The sequence below is a fragment of the Colletotrichum godetiae genome (genome assembly GCF_030913485.1).
Source record: "Colletotrichum godetiae strain CBS 193.32 chromosome Unknown BDP55scaffold_7, whole genome shotgun sequence".
In the NCBI taxonomy this organism is placed as follows: Eukaryota; Fungi; Ascomycota; class Sordariomycetes; order Glomerellales; family Glomerellaceae; genus Colletotrichum; species Colletotrichum godetiae.
This window is the reverse complement of record NW_026851255.1, coordinates 509,968-534,541: the sequence shown is the minus strand read 5'-3', so window position 1 is coordinate 534,541 and position 24,574 is coordinate 509,968. Positions and strand designations below refer to the sequence as shown.

Genomic DNA, 24,574 nt, shown 5'->3' with positions numbered 1-24,574 from the left:
GGATGCAAAAGAAGAAGGTTTTTTTGTTTTTGCAAAGCGGTCGGTCGCAGACTTTACTCTGCATTTTGCACACCGCGATTTCCCTCTCATGCACCTCATGCAAGCCAAACGCAGATTTCTTGATTATCGCTGCATGCGCCGGCACCCTCAGGGCCTTCACCTCTCTTTACTACCCCCCGGTCTCCTGCTTCCCATTCCCGCTGCATCAAATCCGATAGCGGGCCGCCATGAGCGCCGTAATGCACACACCACAACCCACAGCTGCCCCCCATTCCTCACCCATCCCGCTCTTCCGCGTTAGGGTTGCAGGAAGGATATCCCCAAATACATGTACCTCGCCTTACGTGCGCTACCCGCTACGCAGGTATGGGGGATCCGAAATAAGGTATGCGGTGTGTCTCTGCCATGCGGTGCGTAACCCGTACCGCCGTGACACGGGTGACAGACGTGCCAACCCAAGCTGAAGGTTGGGGCGGGGGGGTTGCTTGGGTGCCTCCCCGATTCGCCCGCGATCGTGCAGCTCGCATCCCGAAGAGAAAAAAGAAAGAGGCAAGGAGAAGCACCAGAAAAGCAAACGCCAGAAGCATCGCAAGCTGAAACCGCATCCCTTTGGAAAGAAACTAATCCCCCCTGTCGAGCTCAAGCTTGGGTTCTGCCACCCCTCTATCCATCGATACTTACCTCTTCAACTCAGCTGCATACGGCACCCGTGTTCACCGCTATCGATATAATCACAAATTGCAAAATACCTTTCTGAGAAGAAATGACAATATTACGGATGCATACGCCCAAAATGACCGATGTATCCAATTCTGCGTCTCTTGTCTGAGAATCCTTGGCACCGGGCAGATGTAAGAATGAACTTGTCTCTCGGGCTCTCCACCCAGGTGTCTCATTACACACATCCGCCAGGGCAGAATAATCACCCAAGACAAACCTGACCTAGACAGCAAAAGCAAGGCGAGTTCCAAGACAGCTCCATTCCAACGATGTCAAAGTCCGGACACTTTGGGGTCCTGTTTGCGAGAAGAACCCCCCTGTCACGGCCGCCAACTGGCAGATGCACCACTGCGTTGTCTCCGATCGAGTACGCCAGATCCTCAGGGGAACGAAACCCCTTCGTCAGGCTGCTTGCTTTGTCTTTGCTTCTCTTTTCTGTTCACCGTGACTCCCCGCTCTTTGTGCTACGATGAGTGACGTGTTGTCTATGGGGGGATATGGGGCGCCGTTGAGGGCGTTACGCATCGACCACACTCAAAGTCGTTTGCTTTTGGACGAGTGTTGGTCATTGTGATCGTCGTTCCACCGCCTTTTCTTCTGTCCACCGTCTAGGAAGAAAACCTCATGTTGGTGATTATTAGCCTCGGGCGTCTGATGTTTCTCGCGATCAATAGTACCTTTTGAGATGTTACTCCCAGTCTGTACCTGAACCTACCGTAAGTTTGATACAGATGGCGCTCTGAGGCATGCATGGCGGTCTGGCACAATGTCCGCAAACGCCATTCCCCCTGAGCTGAGAGTGAAGCCAGGATCTATAAGCTCCTGTGAACAGCTTAGATGAGGCATACATACCAACCATCGAGATCTTTCCGTCCGTACCGCTCCGTATCCGTCAAAAGCAACAACACGCATACTGCGCAATCTAACGGTGCTGCTCCATCCGCATACGGACGGTCCCGAACCCTGGCTTCTCTCTCGCGTGGGAACTCTCCTCCGGCATCCGCGGCGGTTGTCAAACCTACATGAACCGCACGCAGCTCACCGCCGATCTCTGATAAAGCCCTTGCCTGTGAGCCCGCTTCATCGGGCCGCGTCAATGTTCCCACTTATCACCCCCCGGAAGAAGACGTTGCGCTCTGCATTTGGTCCCGGCGCGAGAGCCCCACTCCGTCGGCCCCGTGCTGGTCCGTGTGTCCGGCGCCGGGTGGTCCGTGACTTGCCTATTCGGGATATGAGAAGTCGGGGGACTGGGGTACTCTGGATGATCTGCAAACGGTCCGTCGGCACGATACTGACTCAGTTAAAGTTGATTCATTGCGTACAACAGGAGATTCTTGGCGTTTTTCGTACGTCTGGCTGTTCTGAAAGTACCCGGCAGTTTGTTCATTACAGAGGCTGCAAAGCCATTCACTCTCTCTCAAAGCACACACGAGGGATGGTTGTCAAAAAGTTCTCTATTATATCCTTTTTTTGAAATGTTGCGAAACAAAGACACCGGGAAGATGCCAGATCTCTATAATAGCCGCGGAGGCTCATTAATGAGAGACAAGAAGATGAAGTTCATGGAACCATGTCGAGCGTTCTAAGCCCACCATTTATATTCCACAGTCACTATTTTCGGGAATCATACCATCCTCCCCATTCTCAACGAAGACAGCAATCAAGTGTTGCATCTAGTCCCTCACAGAGGCAGAGTCTCCTGCGCCGCAGAGACGGAACCGTTGTTGACGGCAGCACGGTGGCCGCGGGCAATGTATCCGTAGGCGGGATAGTAGGTGTCGAGCCAGGAGAAGAGCTCGAGGGCGCCGGGGGTGTTGCGCCAGTCGCGCATGAGGTCGAGGGAGATGGAGAAGAGGGAGACGACCTGGACGCCGGCGGCGGCCATGCGGTCGTTGGAGACGTCGCGGATGAGCTCGGTGGTGGTGCCCGAGGCCTCGACGTTGGCCCAGACGGAGTAGCCCTCGGCGCGGAGGGAGAGGGCGAGGAAGGTGGTGCAGACGTCCGTGGTGATTCCGGCGAGGATGATTTGCGACTTGTTGGCGGCGCGGACGGCGTCGCGGAAGTCGGCGTTGTCCCAGGCGTCGACCTCGCCGTTGCGCTTGATCAGGGGTGCGGTGGGGTGCATGTCGAGGATCTCCTGGGGGAGGGGGCCGTTGGGACCTGTGTTTTGGTTGTCAGCGTTAATGAAGTAATGGCAGAGCTTGAAGGGATTCATACCGGTCTCGGCGGAGGTGGTCAGGACGACGGGCAGGTCAAAGACCTTGGCCAGGGAGGTGTGAGCGAGCATCGAGTTGCGGTAAAGGGTGGGATCGAAATCGCGGGCGAGGTTGAAGAGACCCTCCTGCATGTCGACGACGAGCAGCATCGAGTCGTTCTTGTTGAGCCTCTCCCAAGGGACGGCTTGGCTCTTGTGTTAGTAAAGCTGTGCTATCTCCGAGGCTTGAGATGGAGTCATTAGATGGGGAGCTCACCATCAGCGTTGGCAACGGCGGAGAAGAGCACCGAGACGGCGACAGTCATGGAGAACTTCATCTTGAAAGAGGATGTCTTGAGGTCTGGTCTTTTGGAGAGCCGGTTAAGTCTTTGAGATGAAGGAGACTGTTCTTGAATTGTCTGCTGGATGAGAATGGAAGGAAAAACGGCAACTAGAGGCAAGGCCCTTCTCTCTTCTTATACAGAAATCTGACGATACACAGTAGAAGCAGAAACAACCCCAACTCAGAGGAGCATTCGTGACCAAAGTCCCTCACATCGGAGCAGACTCCGTCAAGCCAGCCAGCATCGCGGACGGACGTCTGGCTGTCCATGACCAAGCCGAACGCGTTATCAAGCTGTGGGGTTTCCAATAGCCCCAAATCCCATCGGCATAGGAAGCACTTCCAAATAGATGGTATGCAAGATGCAGGGCATCGTCGAAGCCTTGCCCGTCCCTCCTTGACAGGAAATTTCCCCATTAGGAAACATGCTGAAGTCGACGATGGGAAAAGCCGCATGGCTTTCGAAGCTTGACAAGCATGCGGTAACCAAAAACGTTGTACGTTAGTAAGCTCCCCCGGTTCATCCAATGTCGGCAGCGAAGACATCAAGCCTCTTCGGTAGTTTGTGAGGTTTGTCATTGGGTGGTTCACGCTTACCGAGCGGCCATGGGTTGCTTTGAGGTGGAACTCCGCTCGGTGCGACCCACACCAGCATATTGAGATTGCGGAGAAAACAGGTCAGCTTTGTCGTTCTTCTCTGTAAATCCGGTCTCCATCATGGAATTGGGATTTCTTCCGAGATCTTGTTACCTGGGAGGGAGTCGATGCGTGGGCTTGACTAAGCTTGACAGAACTGATGTGACCGAGTGGACCCTACGCAATTCGAGCCAGCAGGCTGGGTTAGCAAAGCATTGTGTAAGATGGTCGAGCTGCAGCATCTCATTTCCCCCAGCCCCGCCAACGCAACGATGCAGAACATGACGTCTTGCCTACTTGGCGATGGGAAGACGGGGCAGACGTTGACGGCTTAGCTAAGAACCATGTCGGTATTTGATAAGGCGGTGGCTTTGCTTGGTGAGATGCGTCCCGCTCCGTTGCGGAGACTATCGGGACCGATGCCGCCATGTTAGAGTGGAGGCGCCGATTCCTAAGATTTGATTGTGCGTGTGTCAGCACCTATTATTTCTGCACGTGGGATTGTTTGTTCTTCGGGCTCAGTCGCGGTGAAGTATGAGAGCATCGTGAACAGAAATTTTCTCAGCATTGTCAGCCAGGTTGCAACAGGTACCCTCCCTTTCTCATCTTCCTTCTTTCCCGCTCTCCGTCTCTCCAGCTCATGTCCCATCTCCTCTTGGTATTTGAAGCCGTTCCCATCTCAGTCCTGCTTGTTGGACTAGTATCTTGCCCATTTACTAGGTCAAACTGTTATCTCTATACAAAGATCCCTCAAAGGAGATCCCCGCGGCGGGCGGAAGTGCTTGTCAGCTCTTTAGAAAGCAGGCCGTGGAGAGGTACGGATACTAGGAACCAAAATGATCTCAGCTTCAGACTAATGAACTCCTGGTGGAGTGTCTTGGGGTTCTCTAGATCATGAAGTTGGGAGAAGCAAAGGCAGGCTGTCGGTTGAGTGTGGAAACTTGACACTCTTTGAGAATGTGGGAATGGAGGCTCAGGCTAGGGGGACAACTTCCAAGCGGGTAAACATGGTAAACCATGGGTTTCGACGGTTTCTATGATGTATCGCTAATGAGAGGAGTCGTAAGGCTTGTTTGTGACTGAGAAGATGGCTAGCAAGACCCGTCCATGACTGAACCATCGCCTTGGTGAAAGCTGTATTCAACGGGGAGACACGGAAGATAGCCACGAAGGATCAGGCAGGAAATCAGTCAAGTTCAAGGTCAAAACGAGGCGGAAATAAAGCAAGGAAGAGTGCTCAGACGCTTTTGCGAGATTCCGACGGCATCGATGTTGTTTCTAGCAGGAAAGTGGCCATGTATGACTCGGCGGACATCCTACAGCGAGGGCCGCCGACGTGGTGAGGATATGATATGCAGGGCTGGGCTTCCAGACAACCTGGCATCAGGTAGTCCGGGGGAGGCAGGCTGGATCAAAATAGCTACCGCAAAGTGATCAGGCATGGCGGATCAAAGAGTATGTCCTCTGTTGGCCCAGCTCGTTGTATCTGCTATCATCAGCTATTCACTACTTCCCTTGTCACTAGGAGTCTGGCGGAAACCATTGTGTTGGGAGAATATAGTTCATTGTTCTCATTTAAAGACTCTCTTCCCAGATCTCTGACTTCACTCAAATAGCCAGGCGAGAGAATTCATAGGATGCCCTTCGATCAATGGTCATCTGGTCTTTCAAAACGTGAAGAGAATGTTTACTTCTGAATCATGGCTACTCCAAACGCCAGACGAAAGATGAAGATGACCCGAGAGCACGACATGAGCCATAGCAACCGTGGGGTTGTGAAACAACCCGATAGATCGCTGTCAGAGGCTCCTCCAAGTCTGGACATGTCTTCGTCACTGTCTCCAGACCAATGCAACATGTTGCCTGCAAGAAAGCCAAACTGACTGACCCGGCCCGCAAAATAAAACACCGTACGCCGTATTTATCGATATGCAAGGCTTTAGCTCCGCAATGCCTCCAGTCTGTTGCGCATCTGATTCATCATAGCCTCGGCATCCTCCTCCTCCTCCTCGACTTCGACCGGCTTGGGCTCTTGCGTGACCGGCGCAGCGGGCAGCTTCTCCTTGGACATGCGGTCCTTCAGAATCTCGCCGAGGACCTTATCGACCTCGCCCTCGGCCTCCTCCTCTTCGAACTCGTCCAAGTCCTCGGGCAGACTCTCGCCAACCATCTCCTCGATGATACCGGCCTTCATCAGCTCCGCGCTCAATTCCTGCATCGTACCGGCCAGCTCGGGTAGCCGAATCAAACGGTTGACGTCCTTCATCACGCCGACGCTTGCGCGGATGCTGCCCTCAATCTTCCTAACGGCAAATGCCTCATTGACCTGCATCTGCACGCTGTTGAGTTGCGCCTTAGACGTGACTAGGCGATTACTCGTCTTTCGCGCGCGGATAAGCTCCCGCGCAAAGTCGCGGGCCTCCTTCTGTGCTTGCTTCTGTCTCGTGGGGTCTCGTTGGGCTCGCTTGTCGGCTTGGAGGATGAGGTTCTTCGTCTTAGCCTCGACTTGCCTAACCTGGTTGATGTCGCGGTCGAGTTTACGGATATTCGAGCGGATAAGAGCGTTGCATTTCCGCAGCTGTTCAGGCACAAGCTCGTTAGAAGCCTTTCTAGATCCATGATTCAAAACGGGCGTGACCTACCTGTTGCTGCGGATCAGGCTTTACGAATATGGCTCTGAGTGTCTCCATGTTGTGCAAACCGACAAACAAAAGGGCCTGAGAAGACCTTCAATACGGGGAGCCCTGGAATCCGAGGCGTCGCGATGATATTTAGTGGATGGTTCTTCGTAGCGCGTTGTGTTAGGCTGTCGCCAGCCTCGTCGGTTGCTAGGTTCAATCAGCGCTGCCTTGGGTTGGGAAGCGATGTGTCGTCATTCCCTGCTTGCCGCATCGACTGATACGGCTCGTAGTGGGGGATAGTCGTCACGTGGGGAAAGTAGAGCCGATATGTATGTATTCGAATGAGTGCGCGTATAGGGCGACATGAATATACCGAGTATCGCACTAAGCGATCCGGGTGCTTGACGCCGAACGGTGGCTAGGAGAGCTTCGTTCGGCTGGCTGAACTGGTATCTTGGCAACAACAGGAAACGCATTTTGAGTCAATGACTGCAGCTCTAAGTTCATCCTGAAATCTAAATGCCATTCAATCGGTAACCATTGGCAGAATTAGAAGTCTCCCAGTCGAGTGGAAAGATGCTCACCCCTGTGTCATTCAGCGGATGGTTTGGGAATCCGAGTGCGGGCAGTCAGTATCACGTAGGCAGGCGAATCGCACGTTCCGGGCGGCCCGTATTGCAGCAAATGAGACCCCTGGTGGATAAGGAAATCGGCAAGGGCCCACGATGATCTCACTGCCTGCCTTAGGTGACCCGCGTTGGAAGACAAGACGAAGTTACGCTGGCATGCTGGCTACCTATACATGGATATCAAGCAGCTGGATGCTCGGGCCCGGATGGGTGACGGCTCCGACGCTGAGGGATTGGGAAACATGACGAAGAACAGACTTTCGTCTCGCCGGGAGATCAAAGATTTCAGATCGCCTTACATTAGTTGACACAAAGGAACAGACTGCTCGGGGTAGATTTTGTTTTGTGCATGCGTCTGCCATGATGCGCCTCACTAAGAGCTGCAGGCAGGCGACATCTATCCACTCAGAATGCTTCTTACGCCTAATTCGTGGGGTTGCAGGGGGGCTGGAAAGCTCTTTCGGCTGTGAAGCCAACGTCAGCAAAGAGGGGAAGACAGGGAAACAGGTACTTGCATCTGGAGCAAGAGTCCCACACAAAATGAAGTACCTGGCAGCAACTGGAAAGGCAAGAAGAGGCTCGGCCAGGTACCTGGCACAGCCAAAAAGAGGAATAGGAAAAAGTGAACAGCCCTGGACGGGAGGGAGGAGGGGAACTTGGAGGGGGAAAAGGAGACGGGATTTCTAAGTGTACAGTGCGTTCAGCCCTGCCAGGGTCCGGTCCGCAGCGGCCCAGTGGTGGCAGCACCAGTTGGCCCCCAGTGCCAGTGCCAGCCTGGAGCTGTTAAGGTAGTGCTACTAGTGCTCCGAGGTAGGTGCTCTGTGCTTCCTGCCGCCTGCCTAGTTGTGTGGGTTGCTACCAAATCTTTCGGATTCGAGCGCCTTCTACAATTGCCCGTGATCTCCAGGCGGTAACTGGAACCCACCCGGCCTCACCCCAACCAAGGGCCCAGCCTTTTCAAACCTGTAGCCTCACAGCCCCCTCCAGCTTCTCTCTTCCACACACTCTCAACCTCTTCAACTCCAACAGTCGTTGTCAATATCTGCACAACTTCTACACATAATACCCCTTCTTACTAGGCCAATTTGCTAAACGCGATTGCCTACCTGCGACACATTTGCGCTTCGCGTGAATCAACCTACCCCTCATCCCCCGTCATAGCTCCCTGCTCGACAAATTCCCACCAACAAAATGTCTGCCACCACACAAACTCCTGAGGGTACGTATAAGCTCATCTCTCCTTTGGCGCATTCTAGGAATTCAATCGCCGACTCCCACATCCGCCTGCAATTCTTGATGTGTTCATTCAAAGACACAGCCTTGCTCCAAGTCGGAACCTGCGCCGAAGCTAACCCGGTTTGCCCCCACAGTTCTCTGGGCTCAGCGCTCCAGCTCATCAGACGCCTCCAAGAACTTCGTCTACCTGACGATCACTGTTCCCGATGTTCCCAAGTCCAGCCTCAAGGTCGACCTGAAGCCTACCGGTCTGTCCTTCAGCGGTACCTCCGACTCTCTGAAGCGCTCGTATGCCGTTGACCTCGAGCTGTACGCTGAGATCGACCCCGCTGAGAGCAAGGTCAACCACACTGGCAAGAATGTCGAATTCAAACTTCAAAAGAAGGAACTCAAGGAGGAGTACTGGCCCCGCCTGCTCAAGGAGGCCAAGAAGGTCCACTTCCTGAAGACCGACTTTGACAAGTGGGTCGACGAGGACGAGCAGGATGAGGCTGCCGAGGAGGACTTCTCTCAGTTCGGCGGTATGGGTACGTGTTTTGCAAATTCCCCTCTGAACCAACGCCCCGCGGTGGCAGAGTACGGTGTAACAGAGCCCTTTGAAGTTCAAAGACTAACACGTTGGGTTACTAGGTGGCATGCCTGGCATGGGTGGCCCCGGCGGCGGCGGCGACTTCGGAGGCATCGACTTCTCCAAGCTTGGCGGCGGCGGCGCACCGGGTATGGAAGGTCTGGGAGACATGGAGGATGAGGAGGATGAGGAGGATGACGATGACATGCCTGCCTTGGAGGGCGAGGAGGACGACGGCAAGGCCGCCCCTGCCGCTGACAAGGCTGCTGCGAAATAAGCAGTTTCTTCCTTTATCACGCACCCCAAGACGACTTTCCCGGCACCTAGGCCAACATACTTGGCTGCAACGCCCGTGGATACCGCTCTAGACTAACGACTCTGAATGTACTCTTTCGAATCAAAAGACAAAAAGAAAAGACGATACGTGATCTTTGGGACTGGTTTCTATTTATCTCCAACGAGAACTCAAGGTGTAGCGGGCATTTAGCGAATGGATCTCGTGGTTCTCTTGGTATTCTTTCGAGCCTCACTGCGGGAGTAATTCCTCCGCAGAGGCGATTCGTGGTCTCTGTCTATAGCCCTCCGGTTTACAAAGAGATACGCATAGTTAGGAGACGGCGAATCGATCTGAGACTAGCCTTGTTCCTTTATCTACAGACACGAATTCTTCTCCATGCTCTGACCGCAAGCTACATGACTTCGCGTCATTAGTCTCACCACAGCCGCCTCACAAAGGACCTCACGTAGCATCATTAAAGTCCAAGTTGGGGGCTCGGCGCTTTGTGTATTAGTCTGTCCGACTTGGGGATCGCTATAATACATGCCCTGCTATAACCTGGGCGAAGCAGATGGGTAATGTGGTGTTCCGGCTCAATGAAGCCGTGATCTGTGTTTTTTGTAATGTTTGGGGGTAGTTGCCGGAAGGCCGAGAGAGGCAGTCTGAGAGCTTGAAAAAAACCAAAACATGTCGAAACCAAAGCCATAATCCCGTAACCTCCATGTCTTCTCTCCTTCCAGCAATCTGTTCGAGAGTTTCGGAGACGCGCACCTAAGGAAAGTTGAAGGGAGCCCCCCACGCGATGTGCCACTTTGACTTCCTCAGTGCCCGGCGTTCTGTGAATGAGTCTGTAGTAGCCATGTACCGTTTACATGATCTCATCCTCCATAGCAGCGTCGCCGTTGGTGGCAGCGGGAGCCGGAGCGGCGGCAGCCGCGTTCTCATTGGGGTTGGCGCCAGACTCGAAGTAATCGGCCATCTCAGAGTCAAGCTCCTCTGCCGTCTTCTTTGCAGGACGGCCGGTACGCTTGGGACGAGGCTGCTTCTTGCCACCAGCACCAGCGGCGGCAGGGCCACCCTTACCAGCGTTCGCGTTGTTGCGCTTGTTGTTAGCAGCGGACTTGGGCTGAGCCTTGGGTTGCCTGTTTCCTTGTTAGCATGCACTCATGCGATTGTGGAGCTGGTTACTTACGTGGTGCGCTCAGCAAGAGTCTTCTTAGCAGGGGGGATGACGTTCGCTGCTTGAGAAGCACCAACGACAATCTCAATCTAATACCCGTTAGAGAGTACATGGAAGGGCACATTGCGGGGGCCATACCTTGATCGGGCGGTTGTCGACAAGAAGACCGTTCAGCTTCTGGAAGGCCTTGCTAGCGCCATCCGCCTCGCGGAAAGTGATGTTGGCAATGCCACGGCTGACAGAGTTGGGTCCGTAAGAGATATCGACTCTCTTGATGGGTCCAACTGATGTGAGAAAGTACTCCTGATGGGAAATTCGATGTTAGTTATCCGTAAGCGTTGATGGTTTCAATCACGAGCGTCGTCCGAACCCGAGCCGCACAAGGGGCAAGACATCGGTAGAAATCCAAAAGTCGACCGGAGCACAAGAGATTGGCAGCGAGCAGAGCAGTGAGCGTTAGTACGCGCGTCAATGTCCATCCCCAAAAAAGCCCCATTATGAGCCATGGTTGCCTCATGCTCAGTTGCCATCAAGTCGGAGGGTATCACCCCAAGTCGTAACAGCTGCTGTAGGGGAACATCGTAGCACATGGCCGTAACACCATGAGGGGCGTTTCAGACCCAAATAGCCATGTGCACTAAGCTCCAACCCCTCGCTAAAAGGCCATCCGTTGTTGTAGGTTGGCGAATCAATAGCAGTGAAGCTATATATCGAAGCCGTCCTGGCCTGTGCTGCGACGTTGCTCACTGCTTTGCTCGCTAAAAAGGGCTTCATATCGCATTGTCATGCTGATGAGCGGTACCAGACCAAGCTGGTCATGTGGATATCCGTCGAAAACAGCCAACGTCCCATCTTTTCAGTCGGCTGTACCAATTGCTTAGGTGCTGACCAGGCTACCTCAAGTTTGTACTGTATTCGCGCGACAGGGACGTGCTCAACTTCTAATGAGCTCTGCGCCGTATCTCAGGATCGCAGAGACCGAGGAAGGAGTCTTGGCGGTGTCTTGACAGATTCCGTTTGGGATGTGGCAATGGCCACAGTGGATTTGATCTCGCTACGATGCCGGTTGGGAAGGAGAGCAGGCGAGAAAAAACATGTCGAACAAAGTCCGAGGGCTGAAGAGCCTTATCGGCAACATACCTTGATCTGTTGCTCGTTGACATCCTTGGGCTTTGTATGCGTTAGCTTGCACCAGAATTGACGGGGGAAGGGGAGTGGCTTACCAGGTTGCTCACGATGACCTTGCTGTCACCAGAGCCTTGCGCGGGCTTGGCGGCATTAGGCTTGTTGGCGGCGGCGCCGCGCGCAGGTCGCGATGTCTTCTGAACACCGCCGACTGGGGCAGCGGCCGCAGGGCGACCACCAGTGGATCGACGCTGAGAGCGACGGCCGGGTCCGCCGGCAGAGCGACGTTGGGTCGAGAGAATCTCGTCGAGAGACTGGTCAAGCTTTCCAGACATGATGATTGTGGAGGTGGATTTGTTTGGTGGGATGATTTGCTCGAGATAGTGCTGCGATTGAGTAGCAGCTGGTCGATGAATCTCTTCAACTATTATTAGGTCGTGAAGAGCGTGATGCGAAACGAAGTGCTGATGTGATGAAGAATCAAACTTTGACGCGTAGAAGCTTGCGCGCGAGGAGTGGTCGGTCTGAAGAAAGAGGTACAGAATACAGGAGCTGCGCAAGTTTCTTTGACGATGCAGCTGAAGAAATGAAGTTTGGGTTGAAGGTCGAGGGGTCTTTTTGGTGTTGGGCGAAGAGGTTTGTCTTTTGGAAGGAGAGAAGTTGCGGGATGGATGGAATGGGCGGGTGAAGGCGAGATGGGAAAGGAGACGGGGCTTGGTGCCAGCGGAGCGGCAGGCTGCGGCGCGCCTGACCAAAACAAGGGGGGCCTGAGGACCCCGTTGACAGCGGGAAGTTTTGATTGGCCGCGCTAGTCCGTTCTAGGACATAAAGGATCCGCCAGAGCTGCTGCATCCTCAGCCACACATCCCCTGTTTGCGCCTTCCAATTGTTCCATTTCGGGAAGCAGCTGATCAGGTCGCTTGGAACTGTTCACAGCTCCTTTCTCTTTTGCGCTGTGTTCGAATGCGCCTTGCCAGAAGAGAAGAGAAGCTGAAGCAAGGATTGGAGCGATTGAGGCAGACAACTACAACCAACATGCTCTGGTGTCACTCAAAACACCATTGATCCCACATATTTGATTAGCGCTACAGTCAGTGACTGGAGCAGGTGTAGCATGGTCTACAAATGTGATGCATACACGGCATCTACTCAAAGAGAGCGAAGGTTGGGAGCTCATATCATACATTTCGGTGTCTTTTCATGGCATTGCTAGATCACAAGATGGACATAATACCGTGGGATCTTGGACAATGTCAATGTTCATCACGAGATTGCAACGCAGAGCCAGATTAGATGGCCTCTCAATGGTGATGCTCTAATGTTTCGATTTTGGAGGTTAAGAGCCTGCAGACGCTCCTGGTGTTTGCATCTTTGACTGCAGTAAATTGCAAAGCTCTGTCTTCTGTTGAGGGAGGGACATCCGATTGTCAACCCCCTAAAAGACCGCGTTCGACATCACCTGTGCCCTTTGTTATGGATGTCCCCTCTCGTCGCTCGATATGTCGCCTCAAGCCTCGCTTCTCGACTGTTCCAGGGAGACCGCAGGATCCCAAATCACTATCGCCATGTGTATCTTACAGCGAATTTGCCATGGCACCCGACTACCTCACTTGCGCCGTTTTGTGGTCTTCTAGGACACTGCTTTGGCGGACTTCGCGGGTCGTACTGCCTTCTCGGGCTTTTCCTCTTCCGTGTTGACTTCTACATAGTGGTAGAAGATAATAAGAACCATGGCGGCAGAGCCAAGGAAGATCGCAAGGCGGTAGAGATCGTTGTCGGAAATCATGATGGGCTTGGGATCGTTTGCGCGATGGTGCTTTTGGGTGACGTTCGAGGAGGATCTTTGGGGGAGGATCTCTGTGTTTGGCTGTCAATTTTCTTGTTAATACTGCCATGAAAGAAAAGAATGACTTGAGCGTACAGTGAGCGTCTTTCTTCCGAAGAACAATGGAAAAAGTTGAGGTTGTTCGTCAAGGTGGGTTATTGGGACTTGCTGGCGCGGCGCACATGGAGCTTGAGATGAGGATGTCGATGGGCAACCAAACGGACAACTAGACCACTGGAGCTGCTGTCCACGCTTAGACCGGCCACGCTAAGAGTGACTTGGTGCTTGAGTCGGTCCTCCACTTTAGTACTGCATCCCCCCGGTCGAGTTCTGCTGTGACGCTCCGCCCCCACCAATGTGAGCCCTTCACGTGACCCGCCCACCGTGCCTTGGACTTCTGACTTCATCCACGGCGCTCCCACTCTTCTCGGATTTGCAGTGATGACTTTTTGCGTTACGTCGATCTGAGCGGACCCTACCGACCTGTTTGTCGACATCCCAAAATACCACGACCGAAATTAAACCCGCCAGAAGCGGTCTCTAAGTCGTAGCAGAAGACTTTTGCTTCTGCCCACCAATCTTTTCTAGTCACCAGAAACCGAATACCCCGCCAAGATGCCTCCTAAGAAAGTGGACAAGCCGGCCAAGAAGGCCGTGAAGGTCGAGGACAAGACCTTCGGCATGAAGAACAAGAAGGGTGGCGCGGCCCAGAAGCAGATCGCTCAGATGGCGTCGTCAATGAAGAACGGTGGCAGTGCTGAAGAGAAGCGCAAACAGGCGGAGAAAGAGGCGAGAGAGCGAGAGAAGAAGGCGGCGGAAGAGGCCAAGAGGGAGACCGAAATGCTTCTGAACAAGCCCGCTCAGATTCAAAAAGTCCCATTCGGTGTCGACCCAAAGACAGTTGTCTGCAACTTTTACAAGAAGGGCAACTGTGAGAAGGGCAAGAAGTGCAAGTTCTCTCACAACCTCGAAGACGAACGCAAAACGTCAAAGAAGAACCTGTACACGGATACCCGCAAGGAAGAGGAGGAGAAGAAGAAGGTCGAGACCTCCGCCGACTGGGACGAGGAGAAGCTTCGCTCTGTCGTTCTTTCCAAGAAGGGCAATCAGCAGACCACTACCGACAAAGTGTGCAAGTTCTTCGTCGAGGCCATCGAAGATGGCAAATACGGATGGTTCTGGATCTGTCCAAACGGCGGCGACAAGTGCAAATACAAGCATGCTTTGCCACCAGGGTAAGTTACATCAGTCCAGCGGTCAATTCCAATGCTAACGCTATCACAGATTCATCTTGAAGACCAAGGAGCAGAGAGCGGCTGAAAAGGCCCTCATGGACAAGTCACCTCTCAAGACCCTTACCTTGGAAGACTTCCTCGAGTCGGAGCGACACAAACTTACCGGCACCCTCACACCGGTCACGCCGGAGTCATTCGCCAAGTGGAAGAAGGAACGATTGGACAAGAAGGCGGCTGAGGAGCAGGCCAAGAAGGCCAAGGAAGCAACTGGTCGTGCCCTGTTCGAAAGTGGCAACTGGCGAACAACCGAGGACGACGACGAGGAGGACTCTGATGACGACGATGATGGAGTGTGGAACTTGGAGAAGCTACGTGCCGAGACCAATGCTCTCCGTGAGAAGAGGGAAGAGGAACGTCTGGCTGCTATCAATGGTGGCCCTGTTCCGCCAGTGGTACCAGAACCGGTGGCTGCCGAGGCGTCCGGGTCTTGAGCTTGCTAAAAGAGGAAAAGCCTTCTTGTATGCGCCTGAGGCTGCGAGCATCACCACGAAACAGGCCGATTCCGAGCACCTGGAAGACCAGGTTCATCCGGCGGCCGTGTCAATGCTACGCCAAGCCACGGTGGCAGATCCGTCTACTCTCACACCTAAAATCAATGAAGTATGACTACGTACGCAGCGTGCACATCAACTTCCAACGTTGAGTACTCGTGAGACTACCAATGGGATATATTGAGGATCTTTGGCTACTTAGAGAGAGGCCAGAGACTGCCCGTGGCTATATTCAAATCATGACGTGGATCTATATTGTCTACGTTTTCAGTTCCAGTGTCGCTCACTTGCTCAGAACTTTTCCACGTACGGTCTGATGTCAATCTCCTGAGTAAACGCGGAGCGGTGTTGCGTGTGCAAATGCCAGTAAGTTTCAGCAATCTTGATGTTGTTAGCAATACGTCCAGTCAAGTATTGTTGCAATTCACTTACAGCATCTGGTGAAATCTTGCCGTCTTCTACGCCGCCATTGGCAACAAAGGACTTACCCCAAGGGGTATCGATGCCTCCGTCGATAATAGCGTGCGATACGTGGACACCCTTCGGGCCGAACTCGCGCGCCAAGGACTGGCCCAGGGCTCGGAGGGCGAACTTGCCCGCCGCAAAACTTCCGAAGAGTGCGCTGCCTGCGGTAGAAAGTCAGTCATCATTCAGGGCATCTACTCTCTCGAAACGGACCTTTAATGGATGCTGTTGCTCCAGTGATGATCAATGACGGCGGGTGAGGTGAGTCTGAGACTGAATCAAGCAACAGAGGAAGCGTCTTCTGCGCGAATGTAAAGAAACCCTTTCTTTGCGCCGCGCGTGTTAGTCGCCTTTTCACAGAATCAGTGACGAGGTCTCACGTACGGCGCGGCATCAAGACTGGCGTCGAGCTCCTCTCGCTTGAGCTCAAGGAACGGTTTGCGGGCAAAACCACCGTTGACGTTGTAGATGGCGGCAGCGAGCTTGCTTCCGGGCAGCTCCTTCTTGATCGTCTCAAAGGCGGCGTTAACGGCTGCCTCATCTGTGGCATCGGCCGTGATGCCGAAGGCTTGGCCACCGGCCTGCTTGATCTCGTCCACGATGGCGTTGTAGCTCTCTGGTTTGCGGGCGAGAAGCACGACGGGGTACGCCTGTGCGAAACGGACGGCTGCTGCGCGGCCTGTAGTTGCATTAGCTTCAACTGTGCATACGCTATGGTCGAAATGAGTCTTGACCAGTGCCGGAACCCGCTCCGGAGATGATTGCGTAGAATGACTTGGATGCCATGATTGTTCAGACGATCTGCTATATCGTTGGGTTTGGAGTGTTGTTTTCAAGATGATTATCAATTAGGACTTATCAATTGAAATGAGATGCTGTGAGATGCGATTGATATACGGCGAGCAGATGAGGGGTTCAGTGGCTTTATGTCTTATTGAGGCTTGCATGTGGTCGGCCGGGCATTGTAAGATTAGACCATTGCTCGGATCCATGACGGCATTTGCGGAGGGCCGAACGGGATGCCCGATTATTAATGTCCCCTCTCCGGAAAGCTCCAATTACGGCCTCCGACCCGGTGCGAGTCGCGAGGGAACGAACACCAAGGAATCGATTAGCAAAAGGCCTTATAAATGGTAAAATGAGATCATTAATCAACTACTTTTGAGCTAGATGCCATGCACTTGATAGTTAGTGAGCTGATCTTATCGTCATTCTCTCTAACGCTCTCTAAAGCACTCGTTTCTAACACTGGATGACTGCTTCTCCTTCAATGTCCAAGAAATGGTACATTTATTATCAAACCTGCTAGGCCGGTGGGAGACACTGCATCGTTAGCATCATGATCTGCCTGCGACTTCTCTGTCATAAGAAAAAGGGTCATATGTACGGCGAGAAGAAGGCAAATAAAAAGCAATGTGATGCGTCTGTACCTTATCATTGTGAAGCAAAGAAAGTGAATACCTAGGAATAAGTGACATCGAGTACCTTACCATTTAGGTGGGCAAGTGTCGGCATCCATCCTTGCCCGCAGTGCGAACCGCCCTAAACGGGCAGGCCCCGCTTATTGCCAGTTCCTTCCCTAAGTTCCCTCGACCAGGAGTCGCGCCTGCAACCTATCAACGCGTCGCTAGGTCATCTTTTCGACCTCAAAGATCGACCTTTACAACATACCCGGTCGGTCTCACGAGTACCTCGAACTGTTCATACGCAACAATACGACACTGGGTTAGGCTTGCACAGATCATACACAGCAAACCTCACGACAGGTCATCGCAACTCGACATATCTACACACACACACACACGGCAAACCTATCAAGACAGACTACACCTTGCTCACCAACATGCTCAAAGACAACTGTTCAGCTTAGAACTCGTCAGATTTGGCCATATTCACCATGCCACCGCTATTTTCCACGAACTCGGGCACCAAGGATGAGTCCGCCTCACAGGCTCCGTCTATCCCACGACAGCGTACCCTAGATAAGTTTTTCAGCCGAACGGGTAGCAGCATACCACCGACTTCTTCTACTTCAGTCGCTCAGTCAAAGCCGAGGACATCAAAAGCTCAGCCAGCGCCGCGGTCCTCGTTTGCCGTAGTTCTTCCATCGAGTCCTAGCAAGCGTACAGGAACGACACCGATGAGAACAGTCGAGGACGATGCGGACGACCTGGTGATATCGGATCTATCACCCCAATTCAGAAGACTAGCAGCTCAGGCAAAAGTTGGCGTGAGCCTCGCCAAGCCAGTCTTACCGAGAGCCGTCACAGATGAACCAGATGAGCCAGAAGAGACAGAGGAGCCAGAGGTGACTTCACTAGGAGCAGCGACTCCTCCACCGCAGCCTCGCAAGCGCGGCCGACCAAAGGGCTTTCGACCAAGTCTGACGGGCAAGAAAGCATCACAAGAGGCTGGCGAGGTAGGGCCGAGAAAGCTGCGGCCGGATAGGCCCAAGACAGGCGCCCTGTATGCGGGAAAGCGGCGAGGTCGACCGCCAAAGGCAGCTTCACCCAAGCCGCGAGACATCTATAAGAGTCTTAACCCGCATTTCAACACGTACATCTGTGAGTGGGAGGGTTGTCGGGCTGAGCTTCACAATTTTGAGACTCTGCAGAGGCATGTGTCGATTGTTCATACCAGAACGGTGGCAGCTGGATGTCGATGGGCCAAGTGCGCCCAACAGCGGCCGCCTCGCGAATTCTCCACACTAGCGGACCTCAAATCTCACGTGGAGGATCTACACATGCTTCCAATCGCCTGGCAGGTAGGGGACGGGCCGCAAGTGTCGTTCAAGCGATACGACCCCGATGATGGGACCAAGCTCCCTGACTACCTTTTTGACAAGGCCGGCAACCAAGTCACACCGTCAATCAAGGATCAGAAGGAGGAGGACTTGTACACGTGGCGCCACAACAGGCGGAAACTCAGGGATCTTCTGCTTCTTAGGGATCAGAACATGCCGAGCGAGGAGGAGGAGGACGACGCAATGGAGGATGTGGTCGAAGGAGTATGAGGTGGCTGATGGCTGTGGCGCAAGTAATCAGTTGACGTGAATCGCGGGCTGAGTCCTGGCGGTCACTGGCGGCGACGACAACACCATCGAGAAATACTGGACGGCGAGGCGAGCTGACAATGCTTGTGAGGACCAAGCTTCATGGCATGGTTTCGGATGAGGGTTGACCGACTGCGCCTCCCTAGGGATGACGGAGACTTCAGGACAACGGGGGTATCCGCTGCTTAGAAGGCCCCTGAAAGTCGTGCGACGGATTCATTCGGCCAACTGGAAAGGCCGTTGAGCGGTTTCCACTTCCCCAGACGAGCATGGATGATTTGTCGAGGCCTCACTTGACGGGTAGCGGATGAGCCGGAGAGTCGTCGTCGTGTGTCTGAGCATGGCTATTCATTCGAAAGGGAGGACTTGGCATTGCGGCTCTTGCTAAATTTGACAGTTCAGGCTGATGCAGGAAGGGAAGGGAAAAAAAAAAGCGCCAGGGACGAGTCTGGTCGCATTCCATCTTACATCATCGGCGGGGATGTGCGGTGTTTTGTGGGGGAGATTGCTCAACGTCGCATGAGGAGGCGATGGTGGAGTGACACCTCGGCATCCAGGGAGGGCCGCTGTTCAGGAAGAAACATGTCCCAGCCCTCTCTCTCGCATTTAAGGCATTCAGCAGGTCAGCGGGACGCAGGCCGGCGTACCGGATATTAGTTGAGTCGAGTTTCTTCTTTGCAGAGGTTTCGGGTAGGCGAAACGAACAGAACCAGCAGGCAGGCATGCATCTGGATCAAATGGAACAGACGAGATAGGATAGCACGATATCCGTAGGTAGAGTCGAGAGGACCACCTGCACGAAATAGAACCTGAAGATCGGTTCTAGAATACTTCCCATGCAGCATACACAGCTAGTAAGTCGACGGGCGGCCGACGGACTCAAGTGCCAATGCAGGAAAAAGTGAGAGAGTGGGTAAAATGATTCGTCGGGAAGCAGCACGACACGATGTGACAACCCAACCACACCAGCTAGGTACGGAAGGTGGCGATGGGATGGCGCCGCCGCCGTGGATGCTCGCGACTCTCTCTGCTTGGTCGAGGTCTCCTCTCGTGCCTCTGTAGTCCAAGGTTGATTAACAAGCAGGCGGGAAACCCTTTAGTGCCCCAGACGACTGGATCGCCGGCCATGAACCCGCGCGGTCTTGTGGTGGTGTGGAGGGCTGAAATGGACCGATTGAGGGGGAGTCGGTGCTAGCGCGGGATTACACGACGGGTGTGGTTGATGGAGCGTGTCTTGCAAAAGTATTGACAGTGTGACAGTGTCTTATTAGGCATTTCAGAAACAAGCTCGTGTAAGGTTTTTTGTTGGGGTTCTTTCTGTCCTCTGTCCAAAAGTTAGGCGGCAGACGTGGAATGGCCTGCGAGGTCAAACGCAATGAGGCTTTTTTGCCCCGACATCTGTGCCCATTTCTGCATATTCGTCTGATGCCTGTGTTTTGCACGAGCCCTCGAAGGAAAGGGGGGGAAAAAGACAAAACATGTCAGCAGCGGGAATTCTCGTAGGGACATGGAGATTCTGGGAGGACGAAGAAACAGAGACCGGGGGGCACGATTGAGGATTGAGGTAGTTGTTGTCGTGGGAGGTATTGTTATGAGTGCTGGGGCTCTGGCATGTAATTGCCGGTGAGGCTTTCGTATGTCGAGCTGGCGCTGGTGTTATCTTGGCTCGCCAGTGCATGGGCTTGCGCTCAGTACCTTACCAAAGCCCCCCAGAGGTTGTGCGTTTTGTTTATCCTCGTCCTTGTCTGCCTCTATCGTCGAAGTGTGAATGCATGAGTAAGGACCAGAACGCTCTGAAGCCAGAAGAAAAAAAGGAACAGGCACAGGAAAGTAAAGGTATCAACAGTTTGGAGAAGGGCACTAGAGATAGAGTTGACGAGTAATAGTCCCTCTCTGCGTTGGTGGTGGTGTGGACAGACGAACAGGATGCCTGTAAGTAAGGTATAAAGAGTGACGGGAGGTAATGGAAGGTACTTGCAGTGACTTGCAGAGCGAATGGGATGGGAAATGGGGGAATTTGCGAGGCGTGGAAAATCGTCGGCAAAAAGAGCACCAATCGCCGGAGCAAATCCCTTTTGTAAGCAAAGCCATCCCAATTCCCATTTTTTGCAAGCCGCCACGGCCCACGCAGCCTGCTTGGACCTGAGGTGGCACGGTGGACTGAACAGAGAAGAACAGAGGGAAATCGAGACCAGGGCACTTACCATTGACCAACGCTGGAACCTACAGGAACCTAGGCCCAGGCCGGGCCCGCCTGAAGCGGAACATCCCTGCCAAAAAGCCGTCCCATTCTGATCCGTTGGTGGATGTCTTGTATCATTGGTTCCATCATCCTCCCCCTCCCCCCTCCCCTGGCCATGCCACAGAGTAAGGCAAGGCGATGAAAGTCACCTAGTAGACTCCCTCTTACCCCCCGAAGGCTCGCGTTTCCTGCTGTGCTGCCGCTCTCTCGCGTGGGCGGCTGCCACTGGGGCTGGGGACCCCCTGTGCCTTGCGATGCACTGCCCGAGAGCCACTGAACACTGGGCACAGGACAGGCCCGAATGTATCCGTAGAGAGGAGAGAGAGCGTCCCAGGTGGGCAGCGGCCACGACGGCGACAGAAAGAGCGAGACCCCAGTGGGCTCCCCAAATGGGGCCTAGACAATAGACGGACCACGACCGCGGCGGTGCATTTTCGCATTGAGAGTGCTGTGAACTGCGAGAGGAGCGAACAGAAAGCCATACCTAGTTCTCGGGTGACGAGCCAAGACCAGGACTACGACCAGGACCTCGACCTCGACCACGGCCACGGTCATCGACCAACGAGCGGGGGAGGAATGGATGGTCCTTGGTCCATGGGAAGGTGAGGTGTGGAAGCCGAAGCGTGAAGCCCGTCCGGAAAGACGCCTAAGCCCACATTACTAACTCACTTTTGACTCTCACCTCCCCCCCGTCCATCGCTCGCCTACCGCATGTCTACCACCTCACCTAAGTACCACCTACCACCAACCATCCCGTTCCATACCTCTGTTCTGTCACCTACCTACCTGCCTGCCAGCCTACCTACACCTACCTATCTTTCTCTCCCGGCCTTGCTTGCGGCACCTCCTCCTCCTCCACCACCCGACCCTACCATTTGGACGCTACTTACACTCCGCATCCAGTCCCACGTTCCTCCCACCTACCTCATCTTCACCCTCACCTTGACCTACTCACCTCCGACCTACCTACCTACCTTACCTACCTGCATACCACCGCTGCCGCTCCTCTTCCGCTCCATCTCCTCTCCGCACTTCCGAACATCGTCGGTCCCCTTCGCTTCTCTCCTGTAACTGTCCCGTCAGCCATGGCATCGGTCGCTTGATTGCGCACCCCCGAGATTCCGATATGCCTGCCAGCCGAACCCATCAGAATGGCGCTGCCCAGTTCAACCAGAAGCTGAAGAACCTCTTCCGCATCAACCTCAACAGCGGCGCCGACCGTGACAGAGAAAAGTCCTCCGCCGCTCACGTCCACTCTTCACAAGACGCCACCGCCGCCCGCCCAGAAATCCGGAGCAAGTTTGGCAGCAGCTTTTTCAAGGGCACCGTCGGTCGATTGAGGACAAACACCACCGCCAGCGAAGGCAACCCCCTCGACGAGGCCCTCAGCCCGACCGCGCACGCGAACCCTTACTTTGCCCACCAAGGCCAACCGGGCCTTCGCCATCATAACCACGAATCAGTACCTCCTAGCCCTCCCGATACCCCAAACTTCAAGATCCAAGGTCCTGACGGCGGCCCCGAGCAGCAGACGACGAGCGCCGGACGAGAGGAATTGGCAAGGAAACTTAGGAGAGTCGCCAGTGCCCCCAATGCCCAGGGCTTGTTCTCCAAAGGCAAAGGCAGCGCCGAGCGTCCCGCCACCGCCGAGCTGAGCAAGGACCCGTTGGTTCTCGACAAGGATTCGGGCACCCTCGAGATGGTTGACCCGTCCAAGGCGTCCGCCCCTAGTCTGGGCGTCCCCGACAAGGACGTCCTCGGCAACCTCCCACCCCCGAATCGTACGAGTCTCGCTTTCCGGAGGACCTACAGCTCCAACTCCATCAAGGTTCGCGATGTCGAGGTCGGCCCGCAAAGCTTCGACAAGATCAAGTTGATTGGCAAGGGAGATGTAGGCAAGGTCTATCTAGTCCGCGAGAAGAAGAGCAGTCGTCTCTATGCCATGAAAGGTAAGATTCAAGTCAAGATATTCTGGAGCCAAGCGCCGACGTGTTGCTGACTCGCTGCAGTATTGAGCAAGAAGGAGATGATCAAGCGGAACAAGATTAAGCGCGCCCTCGCCGAACAAGAAATTCTAGCTACGAGTAATCACCCCTTCATTGTTACGCTGTATCACTCATTCCAATCGGAGGACTATTTGTATCTCTGTATGGAATACTGCAGTGGTGGAGAGTTCTTCAGGGCGCTGCAGACGCGCCCTGGCAAGTGTATCCCCGAAGAAGACGCGAGATTCTACGCCGCAGAGGTCACCGCGGCCTTAGAATATCTGCATTTGATGGGATTCATCTATCGCGACTTGAAGCCAGAGAGTGAGTCCGACAAGAACTATTTTTGAGCTTACCAATCGGCTGCTGACATACTGCACAGATATCTTGCTCCACCAGTCGGGCCACATCATGCTTTCGGACTTTGACTTGTCGAAGCAGTCCGATCTCGGTGGAAAGCCCACAATGGTCATTGGCAAGACAGGTACCAGCACCACCTCATTGCACATTGATACTCGGTCGTGCATTGCCAATTTCCGCACCAACTCGTTCGTCGGAACGGAAGAGTACATTGCACCAGAGGTCATTAAGGGTAGCGGCCACACTAGTGCCGTGGACTGGTGGACCCTCGGCATCTTGATCTACGAGATGCTCTACGGAACCACCCCCTTCAAGGGTAAGAACCGAAACGCGACTTTTGCGAATATTCTGAGGGAAGACATTCCCTTCCCCGACCATGCCGGCGCACCTCAGCTATCCAAGTAAGTCTAGAATGACAATGTGAACCCGCAATGTGAACTGACAAAAGTGTAGTCTTTGCAAATCCCTGATTCGTAAACTTTTGATCAAGGACGAGAACCGGAGATTAGGTGCCAAGGCTGGTGCTTCAGACATCAAGGCGCATCCGTTCTTCAAGACGACTCAGTGGGCGTTGATTCGACACATGAAGCCTCCCATCGTACCCGTCACTGGACGTGGTATTGATACTGTCAACTTCCGCAACGTCAAGGAGAGTGAGAGCATCGACCTGAGCGGATCCAACCCGCTACAAGCAAACCTCAAGGGGGTCCCTCTGGATAGTGGCATGACGACCCCTGGCGGTGAAGTTGTTGATCCTTTCGAAGAGTTCAACAGTGTCACGCTGCACCATGACGGAGACGACGATCATCATTCACAACAGAGTGGACAAAATCACTAGTCCGCTTCGTCACTACATCCAAACGCGGGACATCGAGAGCCGCTAGAGGGCTTTGTTTAGGCCAATTGATTTAGTCACGCTCATCCGTGGGAGAAGGAGAGAGACCGGATCACTCCCGAGAGAGTGTAAGAGCTAGTGGCTTTTCGACCGACAGTCCCTACAGCCACGGACTATCATTTACAAGCGACGAGATTGAAGAGAGACGAGAACTGACGAGAGGCGAGCGGAGGAAAGAGAAAAACGTCCCGAGCCTTTTGAGTCGAGGGAATCAACCATCATGGTTACGAAACTACGAAACCACACTACAAAGGCCCTCACGGTTCCCCCTTCTCTCGAGGGCTATCCACGGATTTCTCACGAAAATATTTCAGCCTGCAGCATAGGGTCTCTGTGCCTTCATCATTAGGAGTTTCCTGTTATTCATTGTCCATTTTCCCCGTTTGGGAGAAAAGTCCTCCACTGGCGTTTATCGAGTTTGGGGAAACTGGTTGT

General features: G+C 53.8%; 9 protein-coding genes across 9 annotated transcripts; 5 read left to right on the top strand and 4 right to left on the bottom strand.

Moving 5' to 3' along the window:
- Positions 1-2,401: 2,401 nt before the first annotated feature.
- BDP55DRAFT_691285 (isochorismatase) lies at positions 2,402-3,252 on the bottom strand (the record flags this gene model as incomplete). The annotated part of the gene is made up of 3 exons (XM_060576950.1): positions 2,402-2,880; positions 2,938-3,120; positions 3,192-3,252. The coding sequence occupies 3 exons, from the start codon at positions 3,250-3,252 to the stop codon at positions 2,402-2,404; spliced, it is 723 nt and encodes a 240-aa protein (XP_060433529.1).
- A 1,176-nt stretch (positions 3,253-4,428) lies between these two features.
- On the top strand, positions 4,429-5,067 carry BDP55DRAFT_380549 (uncharacterized protein). Its single transcript, XM_060567153.1, has 3 exons — positions 4,429-4,708; positions 4,767-4,903; positions 4,961-5,067. Exons 1-3 carry the CDS (start codon positions 4,534-4,536, stop codon positions 4,970-4,972), a joined length of 324 nt encoding a protein of 107 aa, XP_060433528.1. The 5' UTR covers positions 4,429-4,533; the 3' UTR covers positions 4,973-5,067.
- Positions 5,068-5,832: 765 nt separating this feature from the next.
- BDP55DRAFT_691284 (Snf7 family protein) lies at positions 5,833-6,583 on the bottom strand (the record flags this gene model as incomplete). Its single annotated transcript, XM_060576949.1, has 2 exons — positions 5,833-6,471; positions 6,536-6,583. The coding sequence occupies 2 exons, from the start codon at positions 6,581-6,583 to the stop codon at positions 5,833-5,835; spliced, it is 687 nt and encodes a 228-aa protein (XP_060433527.1).
- A 1,397-nt stretch (positions 6,584-7,980) lies between these two features.
- On the top strand, positions 7,981-9,411 carry BDP55DRAFT_380504 (HSP20-like chaperone). The gene is made up of 4 exons (XM_060567152.1): positions 7,981-8,362; positions 8,514-8,906; positions 9,010-9,027; positions 9,094-9,411. Exons 1-4 carry the CDS (start codon positions 8,335-8,337, stop codon positions 9,222-9,224), a joined length of 570 nt encoding a protein of 189 aa, XP_060433526.1. The 5' UTR covers positions 7,981-8,334; the 3' UTR covers positions 9,225-9,411.
- A 600-nt stretch (positions 9,412-10,011) lies between these two features.
- Positions 10,012-12,363, bottom strand: BDP55DRAFT_380417 (uncharacterized protein). Its single transcript, XM_060567151.1, has 5 exons — positions 11,628-12,363; positions 11,545-11,574; positions 10,543-10,707; positions 10,417-10,493; positions 10,012-10,366 (listed from the first exon to the last, which is right to left on the bottom strand). Exons 1-5 carry the CDS (start codon positions 11,862-11,864, stop codon positions 10,093-10,095), a joined length of 783 nt encoding a protein of 260 aa, XP_060433525.1. The 5' UTR covers positions 11,865-12,363; the 3' UTR covers positions 10,012-10,092.
- Positions 12,364-13,969: 1,606 nt separating this feature from the next.
- Positions 13,970-15,080, top strand: BDP55DRAFT_628374 (uncharacterized protein; the record flags this gene model as incomplete). The annotated part of the gene is made up of 2 exons (XM_060571895.1): positions 13,970-14,589; positions 14,639-15,080. 2 exons carry the CDS (start codon positions 13,970-13,972, stop codon positions 15,078-15,080), a joined length of 1,062 nt encoding a protein of 353 aa, XP_060433524.1.
- A 351-nt stretch (positions 15,081-15,431) lies between these two features.
- Positions 15,432-16,391, bottom strand: BDP55DRAFT_725245 (short-chain dehydrogenase; the record flags this gene model as incomplete). Its single annotated transcript, XM_060578992.1, has 5 exons — positions 15,432-15,521; positions 15,573-15,766; positions 15,819-15,931; positions 15,990-16,284; positions 16,340-16,391. 5 exons carry the CDS (start codon positions 16,389-16,391, stop codon positions 15,432-15,434), a joined length of 744 nt encoding a protein of 247 aa, XP_060433523.1.
- A 1,111-nt stretch (positions 16,392-17,502) lies between these two features.
- Positions 17,503-18,618, top strand: BDP55DRAFT_628372 (uncharacterized protein; the record flags this gene model as incomplete). The annotated part of the gene is made up of 1 exon (XM_060571894.1): positions 17,503-18,618. One exon carries the CDS (start codon positions 17,503-17,505, stop codon positions 18,616-18,618), a length of 1,116 nt encoding a protein of 371 aa, XP_060433522.1.
- A 3,122-nt stretch (positions 18,619-21,740) lies between these two features.
- On the top strand, positions 21,741-24,290 carry BDP55DRAFT_380265 (serine/threonine-protein kinase nrc-2). Its single transcript, XM_060567150.1, has 4 exons — positions 21,741-22,848; positions 22,909-23,208; positions 23,267-23,645; positions 23,698-24,290. Exons 1-4 carry the CDS (start codon positions 22,026-22,028, stop codon positions 24,080-24,082), a joined length of 1,887 nt encoding a protein of 628 aa, XP_060433521.1. The 5' UTR covers positions 21,741-22,025; the 3' UTR covers positions 24,083-24,290.
- The last annotated feature ends 284 nt before the right edge of the window (positions 24,291-24,574 follow it).